The sequence below is a fragment of the Phlebotomus papatasi genome, chromosome 5 (genome assembly GCF_024763615.1).
Source record: "Phlebotomus papatasi isolate M1 chromosome 5, Ppap_2.1, whole genome shotgun sequence".
Lineage (NCBI taxonomy): Eukaryota > Metazoa > Arthropoda > Insecta > Diptera > Psychodidae > Phlebotomus > Phlebotomus papatasi.
The window spans coordinates 3,971,923-3,993,201 of record NC_077226.1 but is presented as its reverse complement, the minus strand read 5'-3'; the positions used below and the strand labels follow the sequence as shown (position 1 = coordinate 3,993,201).

Below are 21,279 nucleotides of genomic sequence, written 5' to 3'. Positions count from 1 at the left end.
ATTTAACCGTTTTCTGTTTAGGCTGAGCAAATTTTATACATAACATTGCTTAAGTTCAGTACATCGTCAGTTGGATCAGCATTTGTCGTAACTTTCTCAGCGCCTCATCAGCACTTCTTGTATAGTGTGTGTATTTCCATGGTGTTAGAAGAAGTGCTGATGAGGCGCTGAGAAAGTTACGACAAATGCTGATCCAACTGACGACATATATTTCGTACCTCTACGGACGATAGGGACAAAAATAGCTGAAAAATTTAAGAATTTTTTCTGACAAAACTAATGAATGTTAGTTTTCACTTTAATGAAAAATATTACGTATAAGTAGTTGTACTTTTTAATGCTGAGAGGGTTTTGCTTAAAAAATTTTCGCTGGTATTCTACAAAGTTTTGAATTATAGTTGTCTTATTTCTAAGAATTGTCCAAATTACATGAAGATAGTATGTGCATTTGAAAAACATTCGAGAAATAATCTAGCCATCTATTAAACATTTTATGTTATTATTATAGACGAAAACTGAACATATTTTTGGACATTCTTATATAGTTTTATAAGAATGTGTTGGCCTTAGATATTGTAAATGCAACGTATACTTATATTTTCTTGATATTTTCAAAAGATATTCCCTGAAACCATTTCTTAATACCTAATTTTTCCCCAAACGTGCCACTTTTTTCGGAACAAAATATACTGTGTAAATAAGGACGAATCCACAGAGAAACAAAAGGCTTTTTCTGGAAACCGGGAACTGAAGCCTTTTTGTTGGTTGGTATTACTTTCTTCAGTCTCAAATAAAATGTTTTTGGCGTAAAAAAGTTTGCGCGCAAAAATAGAGCTTGCGCGCAAGGAAAGAAATTGCGCGCAAACAGTGAATCTTGCGCGCAAAAGTCGAAAATTTTTTTTGCGCGCTTTCGCGCACAAACCCTCCCTCATCCCTGCGCGCAGCGCGCAAGATTACTCCGTGCGCAGATCCCTATTCGGGAGTCTACATTTTAAAAAGTTTTGCATTTAATATTGATCGTTCTATTGTTTTTTTCTGTACCAGATTCATCAGAAACACTTCTTATGGGAAATCTGAAGACAACAACTTTTCTTTCAGGCAATAGTTGCAGCATGAGAGAAAAGTGTGGTGCCGGGAAACGTAACAGAACAGCGGTAGCAACGTTCTCATTTTGACAATTAAATTGAATCGTATTTTGCGTATTTTATAATTTTTCTTTGTGAAATAAAAAAAAAAAACGATGAAATAAAAATATATGTTTTATACGTATTAGAGTAACTGCTTAAAAAGGGCCTAATTGAAAGTCCTTAATTAAGTACTTAGTGAAAATACTTTCAATATAGTCATGCTATATTAATTTCTCTACTCGTCACAAAGCACTGAAGTTTGTCTCATTTTCATATATTTTTTTTAAGTAATTGAATGTTGTACAACTCATTAAAATTAAGTCATTGAGTTAAGAACTTATTAAGTACTTAATAAGTACTCAATGTGTTAGCCGGGAAGTAGAGGGGCACTCCAGAAAGACTCGGAGTCTATTTTATTAAAATCTTTTCTACTTTAAAATGGAAAGAATAAAGGGGCAGGGTTTAGTCTAAAAAAAAAAAGGGAACATCCCGGAGGCTCTCGCCCTGGGCGGACCGAACTTATGATAACCTTTGACGAAAACCGCAAGTCGATATCTTTTTTAGTTTAGGAGCTAGTTTAGGAGTCCAAAAAAGCGGAAGTATCGAAAACTCACTTTGGCAAAGTGTGAGCCCGATCGAAGGACATGGAAATTATTAAGAATCTCACCTAAAAATAAAGTGATAAACTTACCTTGATTGTTGTATTCAGCTTCTGCCTCCTTCTGAATCTGAACGATCGTTTTGGGCTTGAGATCTGGTCTCCTTGGTATCCATTTGTTCTTCTTCAGATCAATTAAATCCTGAATCATGAATCTGTCTCGAAAGGGATACACAGTTAAAAGGATATTTTTTGAGATATTCTTTGTTTTTTTTTGCTACAAACCTCACTCGACTGCTAATCTTATGTTGTCGTCGATTATCAACAATTTCCTGCAATTTCACAAAATAATCCACCAACATTGCCTGATCTAGTCTCTGTCCGATTGTCGTTAGGAGTTTACACAGACACTCAAGACTATCTTCATGGCGATTATTCATGAGAATTGCTATACAATTATTCATGATGCCCGACGTCAGCATGTCCGATTTGAATAGTTCACCGATAAAACGTACAGTACCAAGTGCACGCCATCGCAATTTTCTCTCTTCTTCCTCCAACATCAATTTATACTCTTCAAGACGTTCTGGTTCATCTTTAAATTCATCAGCACGTAGTACACGTTTTTCCTGTGCAGCTGTCTGTGCACTAATTGTGTGAAATTCAGCCTGACACCGATTCAAAAGGGTTTTCCTAAACATATACTGTTGCTGTTCATTTGTTGGCTTCGTTGCCGACTGTTGCTGTTGACCATCACTACCATTTTCGGCCGTAGACGATGACGTAGATGATGATACTGTTGCACCAGATGGTTGAACACTTATTGTTGATATTTGTTTGCACAATTGAGCATAGGCTACAGAAAAATTTGGTTCACTGACAGCCTTCTCAAATACTAATTCAATGCATCCATTTAGTCGTTCATCCGTATCAATTTTCAGTGATTTAACTTGGCCTACGAGTACATTGAATTTTTCCGGTGTCAATTTATTGAGAATACATCGGAATTTCTTATACAATTCCTCAGTTATTCTCTCTTCATCGGCCACATTTTCCGGTGCTTTGAGGTGACTTGGACGCCAGGCATTTTCAGTTTCATTGAGTTTGACATCTTCTTTGAGTGATAGGGTTACATGGACTAGACTCTTTGTTGGATTCTTCCCTTGAGACTGTCCACCACCACTTCCGCCTCCTCCACTTGATTTACTACCTTGCTGACTCACCTACAACAACAACAAAATACAACCATAAACCTGTACCATGTCTAAGGTATAGGCCAGCCAACTAAATAACCCTAAACGAACTATTCCCCCTAGTTCAACTTCTTTAACAATTGGCTACTACTTAGTCGGGTGAAAATCAACTTTTCTTTTCAACACTCTTAATAGAGAATTTCCTCAGGTGTCTAAAACCGTTGGGATCATCAAAATCGGTTTGAAACTCGATTTTTGGCGAATTTTCAACCAAAACCTTGCAGAAGATTCTTTTGATATATTTAGAAAGGGAAATTTTAACGGAGCTTTTCAGTAACTTCTTCTAAGGAAACACACTTTTCTTTGTAAGACAGTTCATGGAGAATTTTGCCAGCTGTCTAAAACCGACGAGATCATCAAAATCGGTTTGAAATTGGATTTTTGGTAGATTTTTAATTAAAGCCTTGCAGAAGGTTCTTTTGATAAATATTCAAAGGGTAAATTTAAAGGAGCTTCTCTGTAACTTCTTCTGAGGAAACACACTTTTCTTTTTAAGACAGTTGATGGAGAATTTCCTCAGATGTCTAAAACCGTTGAGATCATCAAAATTGGACTGAAATTGGATTTTTAGTAGATTCTTAACCGAAAGCTTGCAGAAGGTTCTTTGGATAAATATTCAAAGGGAAATTTTAACGGAGCTTTTCAGTCATTTTTCCTAAGAAAACTAGTTTTTCTTTTTAAGACAGTTGATGTAGAATTTCCTCAGATGTCTAAAACCGTTGAGATCATCAAAATCGGTTTGAAACTCGATTTTTGGCGAATTTTCAACCAAAGCCTTGCAGAAGGTTCTTTTGATAAATATACAAAAGGAAATTTTAACGGAGCTTTTCAGTCATTTTTCCTAAGAAAACTAGTTTTCCTTTTTAAGACAGTTGATGGAGAATTTCCTCAGGTGTCTAAAACCGTCGAGATCATCAAAATCGGTTTGAAATTGGATTTTTGGTAGATTTTTAATGGAAAGTTGGCATAACTCGCTCTCTCAATCGGGAATTTTGAGGGGCAAAATGTCATCCGGTTTATCGATAGATTTGAGCGTCAAAGCCTTTGTAAATTTCACAAAAAGCGCTCAATTATAGAGAATCACGATAAAATAGGAAGAACTACAGCGAATTACCTTCATAATTAAACGTGAAAATTGTCAACAAAAATTTGACGCCCGATTGAAAGGGAACCGATTGAGCGAGAGTCTACTGTAAATTGAAATTTGAAAAAAAAAAGATTAAATTGAATAAACTTACCCTTTTGTATGTTCCTGGTGGTTGATTTCCTGTACTGCGTTGCATTGAGAGATTTAGTGCAAAATGGGGCAGAAGGGTACTTTCGCCGCCCCTTCCAGTCGCCAATTTTCTCTCTCCCATGCCCATTTGATATCCTCCACCTGATCCACCTCCACTTGCCTCACCACGTGGCTTCTTGAGGATATGCTCGAACTTAACGTCCGGCTTCAATTTACTCCTTGGACTTTCTGACAATTTTCTCAATTGTTCCGGTGTGTAATACCTAGAAAGAGACAGAGGGGAATGTCAAAATTTAAATTTATTTAAGGATGTTTTGTAAATGTACAGAAAGTAGCTCAATAAAATATTCTATAACTAAAATTCAAATTCAAATTAACGATTTTGTTTCTGACTTACCGTTTTCCGTCTGGATTCAATGGACTCCATTGTCCTTCATCGTAGACAATAAGTGCTACTGTTCGTTCTACTGATGGCGCTGTTGATTGTCCACCAACTGGTCCAGTACCACTTCCTCCTCCTCCGCCTCCTCCGCCTCCGCCACTTGTCTTCGTATCATCCAACTGTATATCCTTCACAGCCTCCTCAGTAGCAACAGCAGAAGCAATTGATGATATTTCTGCTGATGCTACCTTTTCCATTCGCTCCTGATGATTCTGATGCTGTTGCTGATCCTCCAGCACAGATGGCGCCTCGTCAGTCTCATCAATTGATGGTGCTGCCATCACAGTGACATTTTCATTACTGTCAGCAGGAAGGGATGATGATAGTGTTGTTGCAACACTATTTCCATCACCTTTTCCATCATCATTCGCTAAATCACTTCCATCAACACCCCCGCCAACACCGCCGCCGCCGCCGCCATCTTCGCCATTGTTATTCATGAGCATTTGGCCAGTTTGAACCACTGAAGGAGTCAATTGATTTTCAACAACATTTGACATAACATTATCACTAATAATGCTGCTATCTGTTGCTGTTGTTGTTGTTGTTGTTGTCTCTCGCAAATTATTATTATTGCCACCTTCGAGCTCCATTGTTGTCGTAACTGTCATTGTTGTATCAATTCTATTTGGCATTTCATCAGCCAAAACCGTTACAGTCTTCGATCCAACGACATTATTGTTGCTGATATTTGCATTGGCAGCAATCACAGCATCCGTCGTTGCAGCTGAATATTCAAAAAAGAAAATTTAAAGGTTAAAAAAATACATTTCCTTCGAGCTTGAACAAATTAGCCAAGTGATAAGCCTAGATCAACTTATAGAGAGGTGTGATTCCTTTTATTGTAAATTTGAATTGTGGCAAACTCCAGTGATATTTATACATGATATATTTAAAAAAAAAATTATGAAGATATCTCTTTCCAAACCAGAGATATTCCGTACTACGGACGGCCGGACGGATCCAAAGTGTTTCCGGTTTTTTTTTTATTTTCGGCATCAGGGATGTTCAAAATATTATACCCTGTAAATTTCAGCTCGATCTGAGCACTTTTAGAAAATCCGAGGATTACAATAGGTGTAATTAGAAGAAATCACGTCTAAAAAGGCTCTGGTACACCTTTTGGATCGGTCAAATTTCATTAAATCAAAATTCACATCCCTTACTTTCTCAAAAATTTTAGTATAAATGTCTATCCTATTCTTTCGCACTCTTCTTCTTCTTCTTTTGAACATCACGCCAAATTTAAATTTCGTCCAGTCCAATTTTGAGACCGAAAGAGTGGAATAGACTTATGCAAATATCCTTTCAGAAAGAAAGGGATGCGAATTTTGATTTCATGGAATTTTGTACCAATCAAAAAAGTGTGCAAAAGGCATAAAAACTTAAATTCAGTGAAGAAGGAAAATATAAATCCGGTCATTGATAGTTTGATTTATTATTATATAAATAATTGATTTGTTTTTTTTATTTGCTGAATTTAATTTTTGAACTTGCTGAATATAAATTTCTACATGCTGAATTCAAAGCTTAAATTAGATTTAAATCAGTAAAAAAAAAAACAAATTAACTTGGTAAGAACAAAATTAAATTTAGCTTAAAGTGAAATTAAGAAGTGAATTTTGATTTCATGAAATTTGACCGATCTACACTCAGAATACAGATCTGTGGAAACGTGTCTTGGCACGGCTCTTGAATCAAGACATGGGCATTTGTGCCTTGAGTGTAAAGACTACTTTACTTGAAGGAAAGCATTTATTTCTACACAGGACTTAGGTTTAACACACGTCGGGTCTTATTGCTAAGACCGGCGCAAGAAAATTCATTCAAAGCACGAATATACTCAAATATACTTGTTAACAAGTCATGCTCAAGATTGTGTGGTGCTTGGCGTAACACCTACAATGGGTTACGTGTAATACATGTCTGTCAGTGTGGTCAGTGTGTGTCTAAAAGTCAAAGTGAAGTGACGCATTGGCCATAACTGCGCTATTAATGGACAGTATTAAATTTTTAAGTGATGCTGAGTGTTTAGAGAGCCTTCTAGAGTCGTCGGACGTACCCCAATCTTTTAAGAAATTATTAAAAGTAAGTATCTTCAATTTCCTTTGGTTGAGCGCTGCTTTAAGCCACTTTGTGGACCATATTAGCGCATTCGCAGAAATCGCATTATGGCCAACGCACAATAACTTTTGTTTAGTAGACATGTTTTTGACATTTCAATGAGAGTGAATGAGATCTAGATCTAGTCACTTCGCTCATTCTCATGGGAAATTTTGAAAACATGTTTACAAACAAAAGTTATTGTGCGCTGGTCATTATATGTAAATAAACAAAACTATTTTGGTAATTTATTTATTGACATTCAATTTGCAGTCGGACAAATGATATTTAAGACTATTTAAGGATACATAATAGGAAAATCCTTCTTTTGGAATATAGAATATATATTAAACCTAAGTTAACTTATATAAAATCTAATCCAAGTTTATAATTCCAATTAAGGGGGCGCATTTTTAAGTGAGCTCCGGGGGCAGTTACACAGGCAAACTTTACGACTAATACAGAAACTCGAAAGGAAAAAGGTTTACTAAAAAGGTTTAGAAGCATTCAAAGGTTACTACTTTTCAATTCGAAAATCACCAAAATTCGCCTCATACAGGTACTTTGTATAGTCAAAACTTGTACTTATGCTTATTTATGATATTTAGTTATTTTAATTTACTTTTTAGGAAAACAACAACAATTATGACGATAAAAAGTGATTGACTGGCAATACCAAGCCACTCGAAGAAGTCAAAGAATTATTTGGAAGGACTATCTCACTGGGTTGTCCAGGACAATAGATTTATGCTCTAAATATATACGAGTTTGTACTGGAATCGCCAGCATTTGACACTTGTGCTACTCACTCGTAAGTTTCTTTTGTGTTTAATGTTTATATTTTAGACTATTTTAGTAAATCATTTCAATAATTTCAAATTTGGAAAATTCTTTTTCCAGAAATTTCCTTTAAACAACTTTATTTTCAGTACAATTATTTTCCAGCTGACTTGAGATTTTGATGCGAATTTCCCCAGATAGAAGGCCTGTCGGAACATGGATTGACGTGTACGACACAGTTCTTAATGATCAGAAAATTACTGTGAATGATTACAACTCCAAAAATTAAAGTAAGATCTATAATATTTTTGATTTTAATAAACGTTTCACATTTTCTTATTGTGTATCTTTCAGGCTCAAGAGTTATTGTCGTGATAAGTACAATACATAAAATCCTGAAGCCCTAGATCCAGAATTTAAAAGATAAAAAGAGCCGTAAGTTTACTTCTGAAGATTCGCAAGCTACGCAAATTTTCTTTATTGGACTCCTATATCAATGAGAAGGCGAAGGTTAGTAACACATAATTATAAAAAATTAATCCATTTAAGTTTTGAAAAAAAATAAATAAATAAATAAATAAACAGCATAGAGCAAACATATTGAAAAAAATAAATTAACACATTTGTAACTAAAATAAAAACAAATTTCAAAAGTATTACTAACGAAAACAATACCACAGATCTTTGAAATCAATTCTGCAGTAAAAAATCAAAACTTAAAATTATATATTCATAAAATGTGCAAATGAAATATATCGCAGTTATCTTAAATCAATTTAGTAGTAATATGAAAGGGTTTGGAAAAAAAGTATTTTTTTAAACAATTTTTTGACATGAAATAAAATTATTTTAAACTAAAAATTGTAGATAAATTTTGTAAAAGACTGAGCAAATTTTATTTAAAATATGATAATATTTTATTAAAAAAAACTATTTCAGGAATAGTATATAATATTTAAACAAATTGTAAGGTATTATAAATGGAAAAATAAAAGTGATAATTATTATAAAACATTATTTTTAAATTCCTAAAAGAAGAATGAGTGGTATGGAGTTAAGTATTTACGGGAGTTGTTGTCCTCAAATCACCTCAAATCTTGCATTAAGCTATGATGTGCGTTAAATCTTCAAGGAAATTTATTAACACCTTTTAGTACTTGGCCTCAAATCACATCGGGTCTTAGTTGTTCAGTTTTGAAAACAGGTCTTATTTCAAAGCATAATGGGTATAGGTTGATTCGTGTCTTAAATTTTTCTTGATAGCAAGACTTATATTTTTGCAAATCCCATAGAAATTAGACACGCCGTTTTCTGAGAGTAAAAGGTGTGCCGGATTCTTAAAAAATAACGTGTAATTTCTAAATTATACCACTAAATGGTAAATATTTCTTTTTTGTTAGAAATTTTTTATGTTATTATGCCTCTCTTTGTTATTTAATCAACTTAATTCAGTACAAAGTACAGTGCCCGCTTCGTAATCCGGATGGATTTTTTGAATTTGTTCAACGTCTCGAAAATATAAAACAAGTTTTTTTTCTAGAACTTGACTAAAAATGTTTTAGAAAAGCTTAAAAAGATATAATTAGAGAATTCTCTGCTATTATACTTCATTTATTAAACAAAAATATCACAGGATAATTCATTTTTTCATTGCTGAATACTCGTGCATACATAACCTCAAAATGATTTTAAATGTAACCGTCGATAACTCGTCCGTATTGCGGCGATCCGGATTAGAAAGCGCGCACTGTCTCATCAGAAGGTGCTTAAATTGCATGACATTAAATTAAATATTTATTAAGTACTTAATTAAGTACTTAGTGTGTTAGCCATTAAGTTCCCCTTGACTACTTTATTAGACTTGTCAAATCTGAAAGGTTCTTACCATTCATTTGTTGCTGGCTATTTATTTATTTATTTATGTTTATATATTTTTAAAAAAAAAACCACTAGCGTTAAGAGTATTTTCTGATAGATCCTATTTTTTGCTTTTTCACACTTTTTATTTATTTATTGACTAGAATAAGTATTTTCTTCTTCTTCTTCTCAATTCCTTCTGCAATGACAAATCTCTTTGAATGAAAAAAAAAGAGAATGGAGAGTTAGACAGAGAGAGAGAGAAAGAGAAGGAGGGAGATAACACGTGGGCGGGATTTAGCAATGAATTTTGCAAATGAACTAAAAGAAAAAAATTGAGGAAAAATTACATATTTATCACAAAAAAAAGAAAAACTTCAACAAAAAAATCACTCCGAACAAACTTTTAGAGGAAAAATAATTGTGGAAATTGCATTCCTCGTCCTTGTCACTTTTTTTTTGCTTCTTTTAAAACTTTTTTCATTTATATAAAATCATTGAAAATTCTTTTTTGATATAAAAGGCACACTTTTTCCGGCTCTGTCATTTCCCCTTTTTTTCTTTTGTTTTTACTTCAATAAAAAATCACAGATTGTCCATTTTTCACCCATTTTTCCCGTCACTAAAACCCAGAGCACATTCTTTTTGGATCTCTCTCCTTTAAATAAAAAAAAGAAAAACCACCCGAAAAAAAACGACGATAGAAATGTCAAGAAAAAAATGAGGTTGAAGTTTTATATAGTAAAAAAAACAACATTAAATTCTCTTTTAGCAAATTTTAAAATTGAAGGAAATTGACATTGATAAAATATTATTTTCCAGAGAAAAAACTACATATTTGGTGAAGAAAAATTTGTCAAAAAAAAATAAAATAAAAAACAAAAATAAGTGAAATTGAAAAATAATAAAACTGACATTTCGATCTTGACAGCTAAATGCGCACAAGCAGATTACTCTTTTTTCTCTCTCTCTCTACTCAAAATAAATTAAACTAGCCCCTTCTCTTTTCCACCATCACAATCGCAAACCGTCATTTAAAGAGAATGTGGTGATAGTACAGAGATCACGCACGAATTTTTCAAAAAAAAATAAACTGAAGGAAAGAAGAAGAAAAGAGAGAAAGATAGGAAGATCATGTCACATGTTCATTTACCGTGATGACATTACTGTCAAGAAGAAAAAATATGAAAGAGAGTAGGAAAAAACGTGGTTAACTCGTGTTTCTGCCCCCATATCACTCGCATGTCAAAATGAAATGTCATCAATTATTCACCATTCTTCTGACATTTTTCACCACGCTTTATTGCTTTTTCTCTTTCTCACTTTCCCTCTCTGTCAAAAGAAAAGAGACACTCTGTTATCCATTTACTTAAGGTAAGTGTGTCAAATTTCGGCCGCTTCGAGTGTAATTTCGTCCAAGGAATTGAATGAATTGCAATTATCGATTTAATATCTTCGAATAGTCAATGAATTTATTTTTCTTCTGAATATTTAATGAATTTTGGGATGTATTGACACAAAAAAAATCGTTAAATTTAAGGTATAATTTGAATTTAAATTGTGTTATAGAAACCCGGCTGACCATACCCAGCGAGCACCAAATGCTAAGCTTTTTCAAATCTGCTGAAAACATATATTTTTTCAGCTGAGCTCTGCTGACCTCGAAGTTACACTAGCGATCGCAGTGGCAATTAGTCAAAGTTATTCTTTTTCCCCAATCGAGTGAGAGATTTTAATGCACTTGGTTTTTGTCTTTGCTGAGTTTGAGTAGAAGCTAAGGTTAACCTTTTCCATTATTACAATTTTATGATTCTTACAATAACCACATTTGACATTAAAAAATAAAGCAAAAAATTTAAAATTCACAAAAATTTTAAAAAATCATATTTATAATATATTTTGAATAGAATGTATTCTTAAACCTTTTCCGAACAATAAATTTAATTTTTTTTGTCTAATTTTATCAAAAAATATTGTGAATTCATTTATAAAAAAATATACTACACCTAAATTAAAATTGCATTGCCAAGAATTCTTGTCCGCTGTGATTTTAGAAAATTAATAACCCAAGAAATTCTTGGGAATTCTCAAGATATTTTGATATTTAATGAATTCTAAATTCGAGAAATATTGAAAAAATTTCGAAACCTCATGGAAATACCAAGAAGATCAAGAACATATAGAATTTAGAGCCTCTATAATTTTTTTTTTAATGGTATACACAGTCTACTCAAAATTATTTGAAATGATTTCCAACAAATTAGCATATTTTCCTGACTTTAAAGGTATTTAAAAACTCTCTTCTAAAAAATATAAATGCATATCATTTTAATTTAAAAAATGAATCATCAAATTGAATAAATTTTTCATTTAAAAATTAATAAATACAGTATAAAAAAAAACGATAATTGTTGGTTTGTTATTTTACCACGATAATAAAAGTAGTTTTTTGCGTAAAAATGCGCTTTAGAAAATTTATAATCGAAAATTTATAAATAGAAAAGTGCAGCATATACATTATGCATATGCATCGTGCACGGATCATACATTTATTTCACTTGTAAAATATAAAACATTTTATAACATAAAAAAAAAATATTTTCCGCATTCGCCGCAGCAAACAAAAACGCTTTTATGTAAATTTTTCAACTTAAATTGTGATAAAACAATTATATTTTATTTTGTAGTATCCACAGAATTTTTTTTGTAGTATTTTTAAAGACATCATTGAACTCATTAACTCTTTCCGGACCGCAGCATATGCTGCAAGCCAATTTCACTTTTTTTTTTAAATCAAAAATATCTTTGCTCAGAAATTAATTGAGGTCCTACAAAAAAATATTTTACATTTAGACATCCTTAAAGTTTGTAATCATTCACAAGAATAGGATTTTTATCAGTTCTGAATATTTAAAAAAAACATTGTTTTCCACAGAGTATTCATATGCTGCTTTGTGTACTCAGAGTCCCAAAAGAGGCGAAAGAGTTAAGTGGGGGAGTCACAACTTTTAAATGGATTTTTTTAAATGCATCTGCAACTTTATTTACCATAAAAAAGTTTTTAAAAAAAGTAGAAAAATCCTGTTTCAAGATCAATTACAATAGTTGTGACCGACTGTGAGCATACTACATCGATGGCTGTTCCAGGAAAGATGCCAATATTTAATTGCGAAAATTGAGGAAAATATGCTTTTTGCAAAAGAAAAAACATATTTTTTATAAATAATGAATAATTTTATAACCCCCGACTGAATATTTGCTCAGAAAAATTTTTTTTTCTCGGGAAAATAATGACGCCAATTCACTAAAAAATGCAACATTTTTGGTCGGGAGTATGTTTACTACACCTATTAGACCATTCTCTATAGACAGCATACCGCAGCATAATTCCTATAATAATATTAGTAATAAAAATCGTGATTATAATATCCCCCAAGTTGATAAATAATTTCAGGGGAAATTCCAAGTCCATTTTGACATTTTGAGAGAAAAAGAAAAAAAAATGAAAGAGAAAATTTGCTGTTAAATGCTTCCTGGCGCCATCTACCGGCAGTATTTAGTTCTGCCATCATCCACTGCGAGCGCTAAACAGTGCCATTTTTATGTATTTGCTTAGCACTTTTTTGTTCGAGAGCTGCTGATTGGCCAGCAGACCGATTCAGCAAAAAAATGCTGAAAATCCTATTTTATTTTGCTAACTGTGCTCGCTGGGTACCCAACTGACCAAAGTTAACAACCAACACCGGTTGGTAACAAAATGTTAACAGCACTGGTAACACTTTTGGGCCAATGGAAAGTAACATTGAGTTGGTCTAAAATTGTTAACAGCGCTGGCAATTTTATTAGATCCAGCACACGAGTAGCGCAACGGCGAATATCAGAAACAAATTTGGTGGCGTGACAGGGCGACATATTTTCTATTTTGTGACTAATTTGCAATAAAAAACATTTTGGTGGTTTTTGTGACAATATATAGTTCCCAGGTGAGTTTAAATCATTCTGTATTTTATATTTTAATATCTTTAAGTAAAATTCTTCCAAATTCAAAGAAATTTCTGTCCAAATAGACAAAATTTTTCAGAAATTGTGACAGATGTCAGTCTCAAAGTTTTTCATACATTTTTACACAGTTTTCTGGCCAGAGATCAATATAAATCCCTTGGATGCCTCATTCACAGGTCCTATTAACATAGTTTGTCTACAAATTATCATATCCGGTCAAAAATTGATGCCCAAAAATTGACAATTTTCCAGAAATTGTGACAGAGGCCGGTCTTCAAGCTTTTCACACAGTTTTCCGGCAAGAGATCGCCCTAAATCCTTGGACGCTTTCTTTAATATAATTTTCCACGAATTCAGACTTCCGGAAAGGAATTTCTACCCAAATATAGACAATTTTCCAGAAATTGTGACAGAGGCCGGCCCCTAAGCTTTTCATACATTTTTACATAGTTTTCCGGCAAGAGATCGACCCAAATCTCTTGGTTGTTTCATACACAGCTCTCTTTAATATAATTTTCCACAAATTTATACTTCCGGCCAGGTAGTTATGCCCAAATAGAGTCAATTTTCCAGAAATTATGAGAGCGGTCAGCCTTGAAGCATTTCAGATATTTTTAGTCGTTCTTCTAGCCAGAGATCGACCAAAATTCCTTGGATATTACATCAACAGCTCTTATTGACAAATATTATCCATGATTTTTTGACTAAGAAGACCAAAATACCATTCCATTCCAATTTTGCTCCTTCCATTTTTTAATTAATTTTTTTGTTGTTGAAAACATCCTTATATTTATATATTTCTATTGTTATTTTTTCATCCAATATTTTTGTTTTAATTTAAAGAGAATAAACAATTTTCTTAAAAAATGATAAATTTTCAATTTGCTACTATATTTTTTTTAATATTTTATTTACTTAAAGATATGGCATCAAGATATGGGAAAAAATCGTTTTCCGAAACGAGAAAATGCAAAATTTGGAAAAGTAAGTTCATTTTATTTTACTGTGAACATATGTTACAATAAATTTAACATTTTTCACAGATGCTTCAGATTTGACGTACTCACAATTCGCCAAAGCGCGAATCCAAGAACTTACTGCTGCTCATAAAAGGCTCTATGCCAAAAAAAATCGAAGGCGAAGTTTAAGGGAAACCTGGAGACGAATAAGGAATCGAATACCAGGTCTTCTGATTCGAAAAAATAATTTTGTTCGATACTTTTACATTTGAAATTCGTAAAATACGTTAATAAGAAGAAAATGTGATCAGCTCATTTGATTTCGAAAAAAAAATAATGTTTGATAATTTTGCGTTTGATATTCGACAAAAACTAATGAACTATTTTTTTTTTGTTATTGTTTAACTTTGAAATCACCTTTTTATGTTAAGATTTTCAACTATTATTGAGAAAGGAATTTTTATTCTAAAGGAAATGTGCAACATAAGAAGAAAATGTGATGAAATATAAAGTAACATTAAATACTAAGGATATTGGCAAACGAAACGTATTTCTTTTTAATTTTGATAAAATCTCTTTTACAATAATAGTAACAAAAAAAGCGAACTAAATGGTAACAGTGTTGTTAACAGATTGTTAACAGCGGCTGTTTATATACTGGCTTTTAGTTCCACTAGCGACCACCATGAACGCAAAAGTGTCTCATTTTGGAACAAAAAGTCAGATGAATTTGTTAGGCAACATAACAACTCTGTTAACAGAGTTGTTAACAGCTGGTTACCAACTGTTAACACCTGGTCAGATGGGAACTTTTCAAATGAGGCAACAAACTTTTGATTTTTCAAAAATGAACAACTTTTGGAAAACAATTACTTTTTTATATGAAATAAAATGCAATAATTTTTTCGAAATACATAAATAAGATCTACGGATAACAGGCTACTAATTTGCAAAAAGAAAAACTTTGAAAAGTAATTTTTTCTATCAGTTTTTGCACCTGGCTTCCCGAACATACATGAGGCAACAAATTTTTGACACCTACTGTATCTACAGTAGACTCTCGCTTATCCGTGGACTCTTTTTCTGGGTGACATAAAAAAAAAATCCGTGAGGCAGTTGAATTTTAAAAAAGTTGACATATTTTCCCCGTTTTGGGTTTTTTTGTTAAAGCAAATGTGCTCTATCTACTGTTAATTCTTTCTCATTGTAACTTTTTTGGACAGTACGCATGTTTAGAGAGAATGTCGATTCAGTCAGATCAGAATTCACTCCATAAATTTGCAATGTAAACAAAAAAATCGTTAGATTTCAAACAATTTGATGTGTATCACTCTCAAAATCCGTGTGACATTTTGGTACCGCTCTCACGGATAAGTGAGAGTCTACTGTATCTGTAAAAAAAAAATAGTAAATAGTTGTACACTAACCTGGTGTAGTTCTACTGGTGCTGTCGGGATTGTTGTCAAGTGAATTAATTGTTTCACTGACAGCTGTCACAGCAACTGCTGCAACTGTCGCATCCGTGGTGACTTCTGGTGCTGCAACTGGAACCACTTGGCTAACATCCTTCTTATCCCCTCCACCACCACCACCACCTCCTCCTCCTCCTCCTCCTCCTCCGGCAGTCTCTGTTGGTTTTATCTTCTTCTTATTTTGCGTCTGTTTGGGCGTTATATCGACGGCCGGACCATCGGAAATGGCACTGACAACTGGTGTCATTGTACCAAGATGATCTGGTGCTGTCTGTGGTAGTCTCATGTCAATCACTGTCCCATAATCCGGTCGTATTGTACCGTCAATTGGACCTCCAGCACTTCCACTACCAACACTACCACTTCCACTTCCACTTCCAGGACCACCACCAACACCGCCAACAGCATTTCGGCTGTCATCGACTGTGGTGGCCATTGTTGTTACAACTGTCGTACCAAATTGTACAACGGTATCTGAGCTACTTGTGACAGCAGCTGTCACTGTTGCAGCAGCTGCAGCTGGACTCTGTGTACGCGATGTATTCCCTTTAAGATATTCATCGAGAATGTCCATTCCGGAATTTGGATCAATCACCTGAGAGAAAGAAAGAAAAGAAAAAAAAGAACCCAAATGTCATAATTGTGTCCTTAAATGTCAGCCGGATAGCAAAGTGTATTCTTGTGTACATGGTCTCAAGAGCTATGACAAAATTATTCAATATTGGTGACGAATTCTAAGGAAAAGACCCCTAAAAAAAATCATATTGTAAGGTATAGGGTGAAAGGAACATCTATTGACACTTTAAGATCTCCTGTCAAGACTTATTGATACCCTACTCTGTACTATTTTGAATACAAAATTCGGACACTTATCTTTATAAAAAAAAACGCAGGTTAATGAAAAAACGTCGTATTAGATTTTATTGGATGCTTTAAATAAATTTCAACATTTTTTAGAAAAGTGTCAATAGGGGTTCCCTGTCGCAGAGGTGTTCCTTCGACCCTATAACTTCTCAAGTTAGACTTAAGGCTTAGCCATATTGTCTGTTGAATCAACATTTGTCGTAACTTCATTTTTGCAATTTTTATTAAAAATTATTTTAAATAAAAATTATCGTAACTTAGGGAGCTATGCACAGAAGTCAGCTGATTTATTAATTCGCTAATAAATCAAAAAACCTATGCACGGAAATCAGCTTATTTATTTATAAATAAGTTGCTTATTAAAATGGCCGTTGAAAGCTTAATTTCAAATTAATAAGTGGTTCCTATGCACAGAACTTTACATTTTATTAACTAATGAAATTTTTGATTTATAAACATGGTCCTCGAGAGGAGGTTATTATACTTATTATCAAATCAAGTCTTGGAAATTTTGTTTTTGCAAAAGATCATGCCTCAAACGGCACTTTGTGTGTTTCTATTTTTGATGTTATTGCGGAAAAAGAAAGCCAAAGATGCTCGGTAAGAGAATAACATTGAAATAAATAGAACAAATCCTCATAATCGTTCAAAATTTTGCAGGACAATAACTCTCCGGAGACTGCGGCAACTTCGAGATAAAAACAATGCGTTTTGCTACCAGAAAATACATTTCGAAGGAAATATAGATTCCCACGGGCATTGGCGAAGGATTTGGTGGATGAATTGAGCCCTTTCGACGAAGGCATTGCGGAGGATATACCTTTTTACATAAGGGTTTTATCCACGTTGTATTTTTACGCAAACGGGAGTTTTCAAGGGCCAGTTGGCGACTGCAATACGATTAATACCAGTCAATCTTCCGTCGCTCGCAACCTAAACAAAATTACTGGTCTGATTGTACATCACTTGGGTAGAAGGTATGTAACGTTTCCAACAACCAATGAAGGGAGGAATCTCGTTCAGGACGGATTTTTTGAAAAATTCGGTGTACCAAATATCCTGGGAACGATTGACTGTACTCATGTAGCTATTGTGAAGCCTAAGAAATCTGACATAGAGCATCATCCTCGACACTATCGGAACCGAAAAAAATACTACAGTATTAATGTAGAAGCTAGCTGCACATCCAATCTCATTTTCACAAGTGTAAATGCTCGGTATCCTGGAGCTGTTCATGATAGTTTCATATGGGTGAATTCACCTGTTCGTGATTTTTTACAACAAAATTTTGATTTAAGCAATCCACAATTTTTACTAGCTGATTGCGGCTATCCGACAGAGCCCTGGTTGGTAACTCCATACATTGAGACACCGGAGAATTTCCAAAGTTTCTATAACGTGAAGCATATACAGACTAGAAGTTGCATTGAGCAGGCTTTTGGTCTTTTGAAAGGTATCTTTAAATGTCTATCAAAAACACGAACTCTTTATTACCATCCAACCACAGCTGGAAAGGGACAGATAATCCTAACCGGCTTATGTAGGTGAGATTCTTAACGTGAGCTAACTCGGAGTGCATGCAAATTCGATTTGATGCTGAAGTAGGGAGACGCCATTCAGTTATCTTGAATCAAATTCGTGAAATTATACTATTTTTTATTTAAACCAAAATATCAAGGATTTGGATGAACTGGCACAAAAGTAATATATGGGTGAAATGTAGACCAGAATGTACTCTATAATTTTCCCATAGAACATGATCTCATCGATTACTCAGAAGCCAAAATAAGCGAGGTTTTTTGTTTCTTAACTCGTCTTTTCATCCAGAGTGCCCCAAGTAGTCATTTGTTGAACTTCAACTATATCAAGGAATTGTTGTATTTTGTGGGACTTTCCATTTAAAACCCTATTTTAAGTGTCTTTGTGGAGTAGAGACAGTCAAATTGGCATCTGAGTGATTTCAAAGCGTTATTATGGGAAAAATCAATTTTTTCACACTTAAACGGCAAAATCGGAGTGACAGCGTAGTCTGAGTGGAAAATGATGTATGGACGAAATGTAGAGACAAATGTGCTCTACAATTATGTCGAAGTAATCATCAAAATCGGTTCAGCGACAGTCGAGATAATTGAGGTTATGTGATATTGAAAATGGTTTTTCGACTGTGGCGCCCCTGGTGTTGGTCCCACGAAGTTCAAATATTCTAAAAAGTTGTAGCATTTGGTGAGATCTTTCATTTAAGCCCTCATTCATCAAAATTGGTCACATAGAACCGGAGATATGATTTTTTGAATTTTGTGAACTTTGACCCCTCATATCTCCGGTTCTGTTTTAACCACAGCGCGCTTACGCACCATTTTGGAAACGTCCTAGACTGGACTACAACATACTAAAATTTCATTAACTTGCACAATGCCGTTTTTTAGAAAAGTGACTTTGAATTTCGATGAATTTTGGCGCTATCACAGTGCCACCTGTGGTGACTTTTTGAACTTCCATCTGAAAGTGCTCATCGAGACGAAACCAAAAAGGTAAAATTTATGTCGATATGTTAATTAGAACCGGAGATAGAGGCCGGTCAATGTTCGAACTTTGACCCCTTATAGCTCGGGTCAGGGGTTTTAGATCGACTTAAGTTTTTTTTTGTTTGATAGGTATAATCAACAGCTACAACATACTAAAATTTCAGCCCGATGCACAATGGAATTTTTGAGTTATTTAACTTTTAAGATTTAAAAATTTTCTTTTTAATAATAGCGCCCCTAGCGGTGGTTTTATGAACTTCCGATGTTAGAAGGGGAAGTGGCATTTCACAAGAGCTTTCCAAAAAGCCCTCACTTTTTAAATTATGACAATTAGAACCGGAGTTATGGCCATTTTAAGAAATTTTTTTTTGGACCCTTATAGCTCGGGTCAGGGGGGTCGGGGGACCTTAAGTTTGGTATTGATGGAAAGCTCTAAGGCCCAGCTATAACATACTAAAATTTGAGCCCGCTCGATGCCATAGGGGCGAAGCTATTGAGAAAACAAAAAAAGGGGGGTATTCAAAATGGCGGAAGGAGGGGTGTGGGGTGGGGGGTCAATGCACCATGTTGCAATTTTCACCCGATATATAACCTTTGCCGAAAACCGCAAGTCGATATCTTTTTTAGTTTAGGAGCTATTAAGCTCCAAAGAGCGGCCGGCCGGCCGGGAACGTAAAATAGCCACATATATATTCGTGATCAGGAAGTGGCGAAACACATTTTGGCCAAGTTTGAGGTCGATCGGACGACATGAAATTTTGTTAGGATTATAGTAGGTGAGATTGTTAAGAATCTCACCTAATATAATATACAGCTGTGTAATTTTGTACAATTTTTTAAAATTAAACAATTTTCCACTGAACGATATGGAAGATTTTGAAGGTCAAATAGATGAGCTTATCATTGAGGAAGAAGGGGATCTACTACAAATGGCTCGTAATATCCGAAATGAATACGCTATAAGGCTTTACTCTTAAATTGATTGTATTTCAGTGCTATGAATAAGAATTCATTTTTTATTGAATAAATGATACAAAGAAATTAGAAAGAAAAACTTATTAGTTCAATTTTGTGTTTGACGATTTCCGATGAATGATCCCACCACATCCTTCAGAGCATTAGCTATAATAGCCAAGCTTTCAGCGTTTTTCTCAGCAGTTTCAGCGTTCTTCTGGTTTACTATGTTTTGCTCAGAAAGAATATTCAATATATCGGCCATATCAGGATCACGTTGAGAAGATCGGGATTTCTTTTTCGGAGGAGCTAATTCCTACCAGGATTCTGTAGACACTTTAAAAGATTTTTTCTTTGAGAGAGCTGGTTCTTCGGCTTGATGAGTGACTTCTGGAGAATTTTCCATCTCAGACAAGAAACAATCTGCTTCACGAGAAAGGGGTTCTTCTTGGGCAACAGATGAAGATGCCATTGACGAAGTACTTGAAAAAGTTTTGCTTTGCCGTGATGTGACACTTGCATCTGGGAAATATAGATTTGATATTTCTGAATTTCCCTTCAAACTTATCATTCCGAAAGCTGACAGTGCCCTCATCTCAAAATTGGATATTTCTGTAACAACCCGTGAGTTTTTCTTCGCTCTATTGTATTTTGATTTCAGGGAATACTCCCACTGAGAGAAATCCGAAAAAGTTAAAATAACATTCCGGAAATGTTAATTTCACCCTGCAGTATTGATCCGAAATCGGTGTAAATAATACCCTTTTTAGGTGTATTAGGGGTTAAAGTTATCCTTTTTTCATGTTAATTTTACCCATTTTACTCTTAAAGAGGTGTAAAATTAACATTAAAAAATGTTGATATATTTTTACACCTAAAAAGTGTTAATGTTATGAGGAAAAAATGTTAATCGCACCCTCTTTTTTTCTCAGTGCCCACTCTTTCAGGTTCTTAATCCACTGACTGGTGCTTTTCCTGGGTTCCATCGTATTCAGTTGCTTGGTAAGGACCTTCCACTTTTTGGCGTATGCTGCATCATTATTATCAAGAACTTCTGGGTTATTCTCCACAAAAGTTATAAATATGTCACGCTGGCTAGATTTTGT

The 21,279-nt window shown here is 34.1% G+C and overlaps 1 protein-coding gene across 4 annotated transcripts in view; it reads right to left on the bottom strand.

Annotated features, from left to right (window-relative positions):
• LOC129808814 (eukaryotic translation initiation factor 4 gamma 3-like) overlaps positions 1–21,279 on the bottom strand; it is an 81,305-nt gene that overhangs the window by 20,575 nt on the left and 39,451 nt on the right. For all 4 annotated transcript variants that reach the window (XM_055858715.1, XM_055858716.1, XM_055858714.1 and 1 more), the window contains 5 exons: positions 15,786–16,425; positions 4,613–5,384; positions 4,217–4,478; positions 2,011–2,948; positions 1,819–1,940 (listed from right to left, as the gene is read on the bottom strand). In XM_055858715.1, coding sequence (XP_055714690.1) covers positions 1,819–1,940; positions 2,011–2,948; positions 4,217–4,478; positions 4,613–5,384; positions 15,786–16,425 — 2,734 coding nt within the window. The remainder of the gene's footprint in view (positions 1–1,818; positions 1,941–2,010; positions 2,949–4,216; positions 4,479–4,612; positions 5,385–15,785; positions 16,426–21,279) is intronic.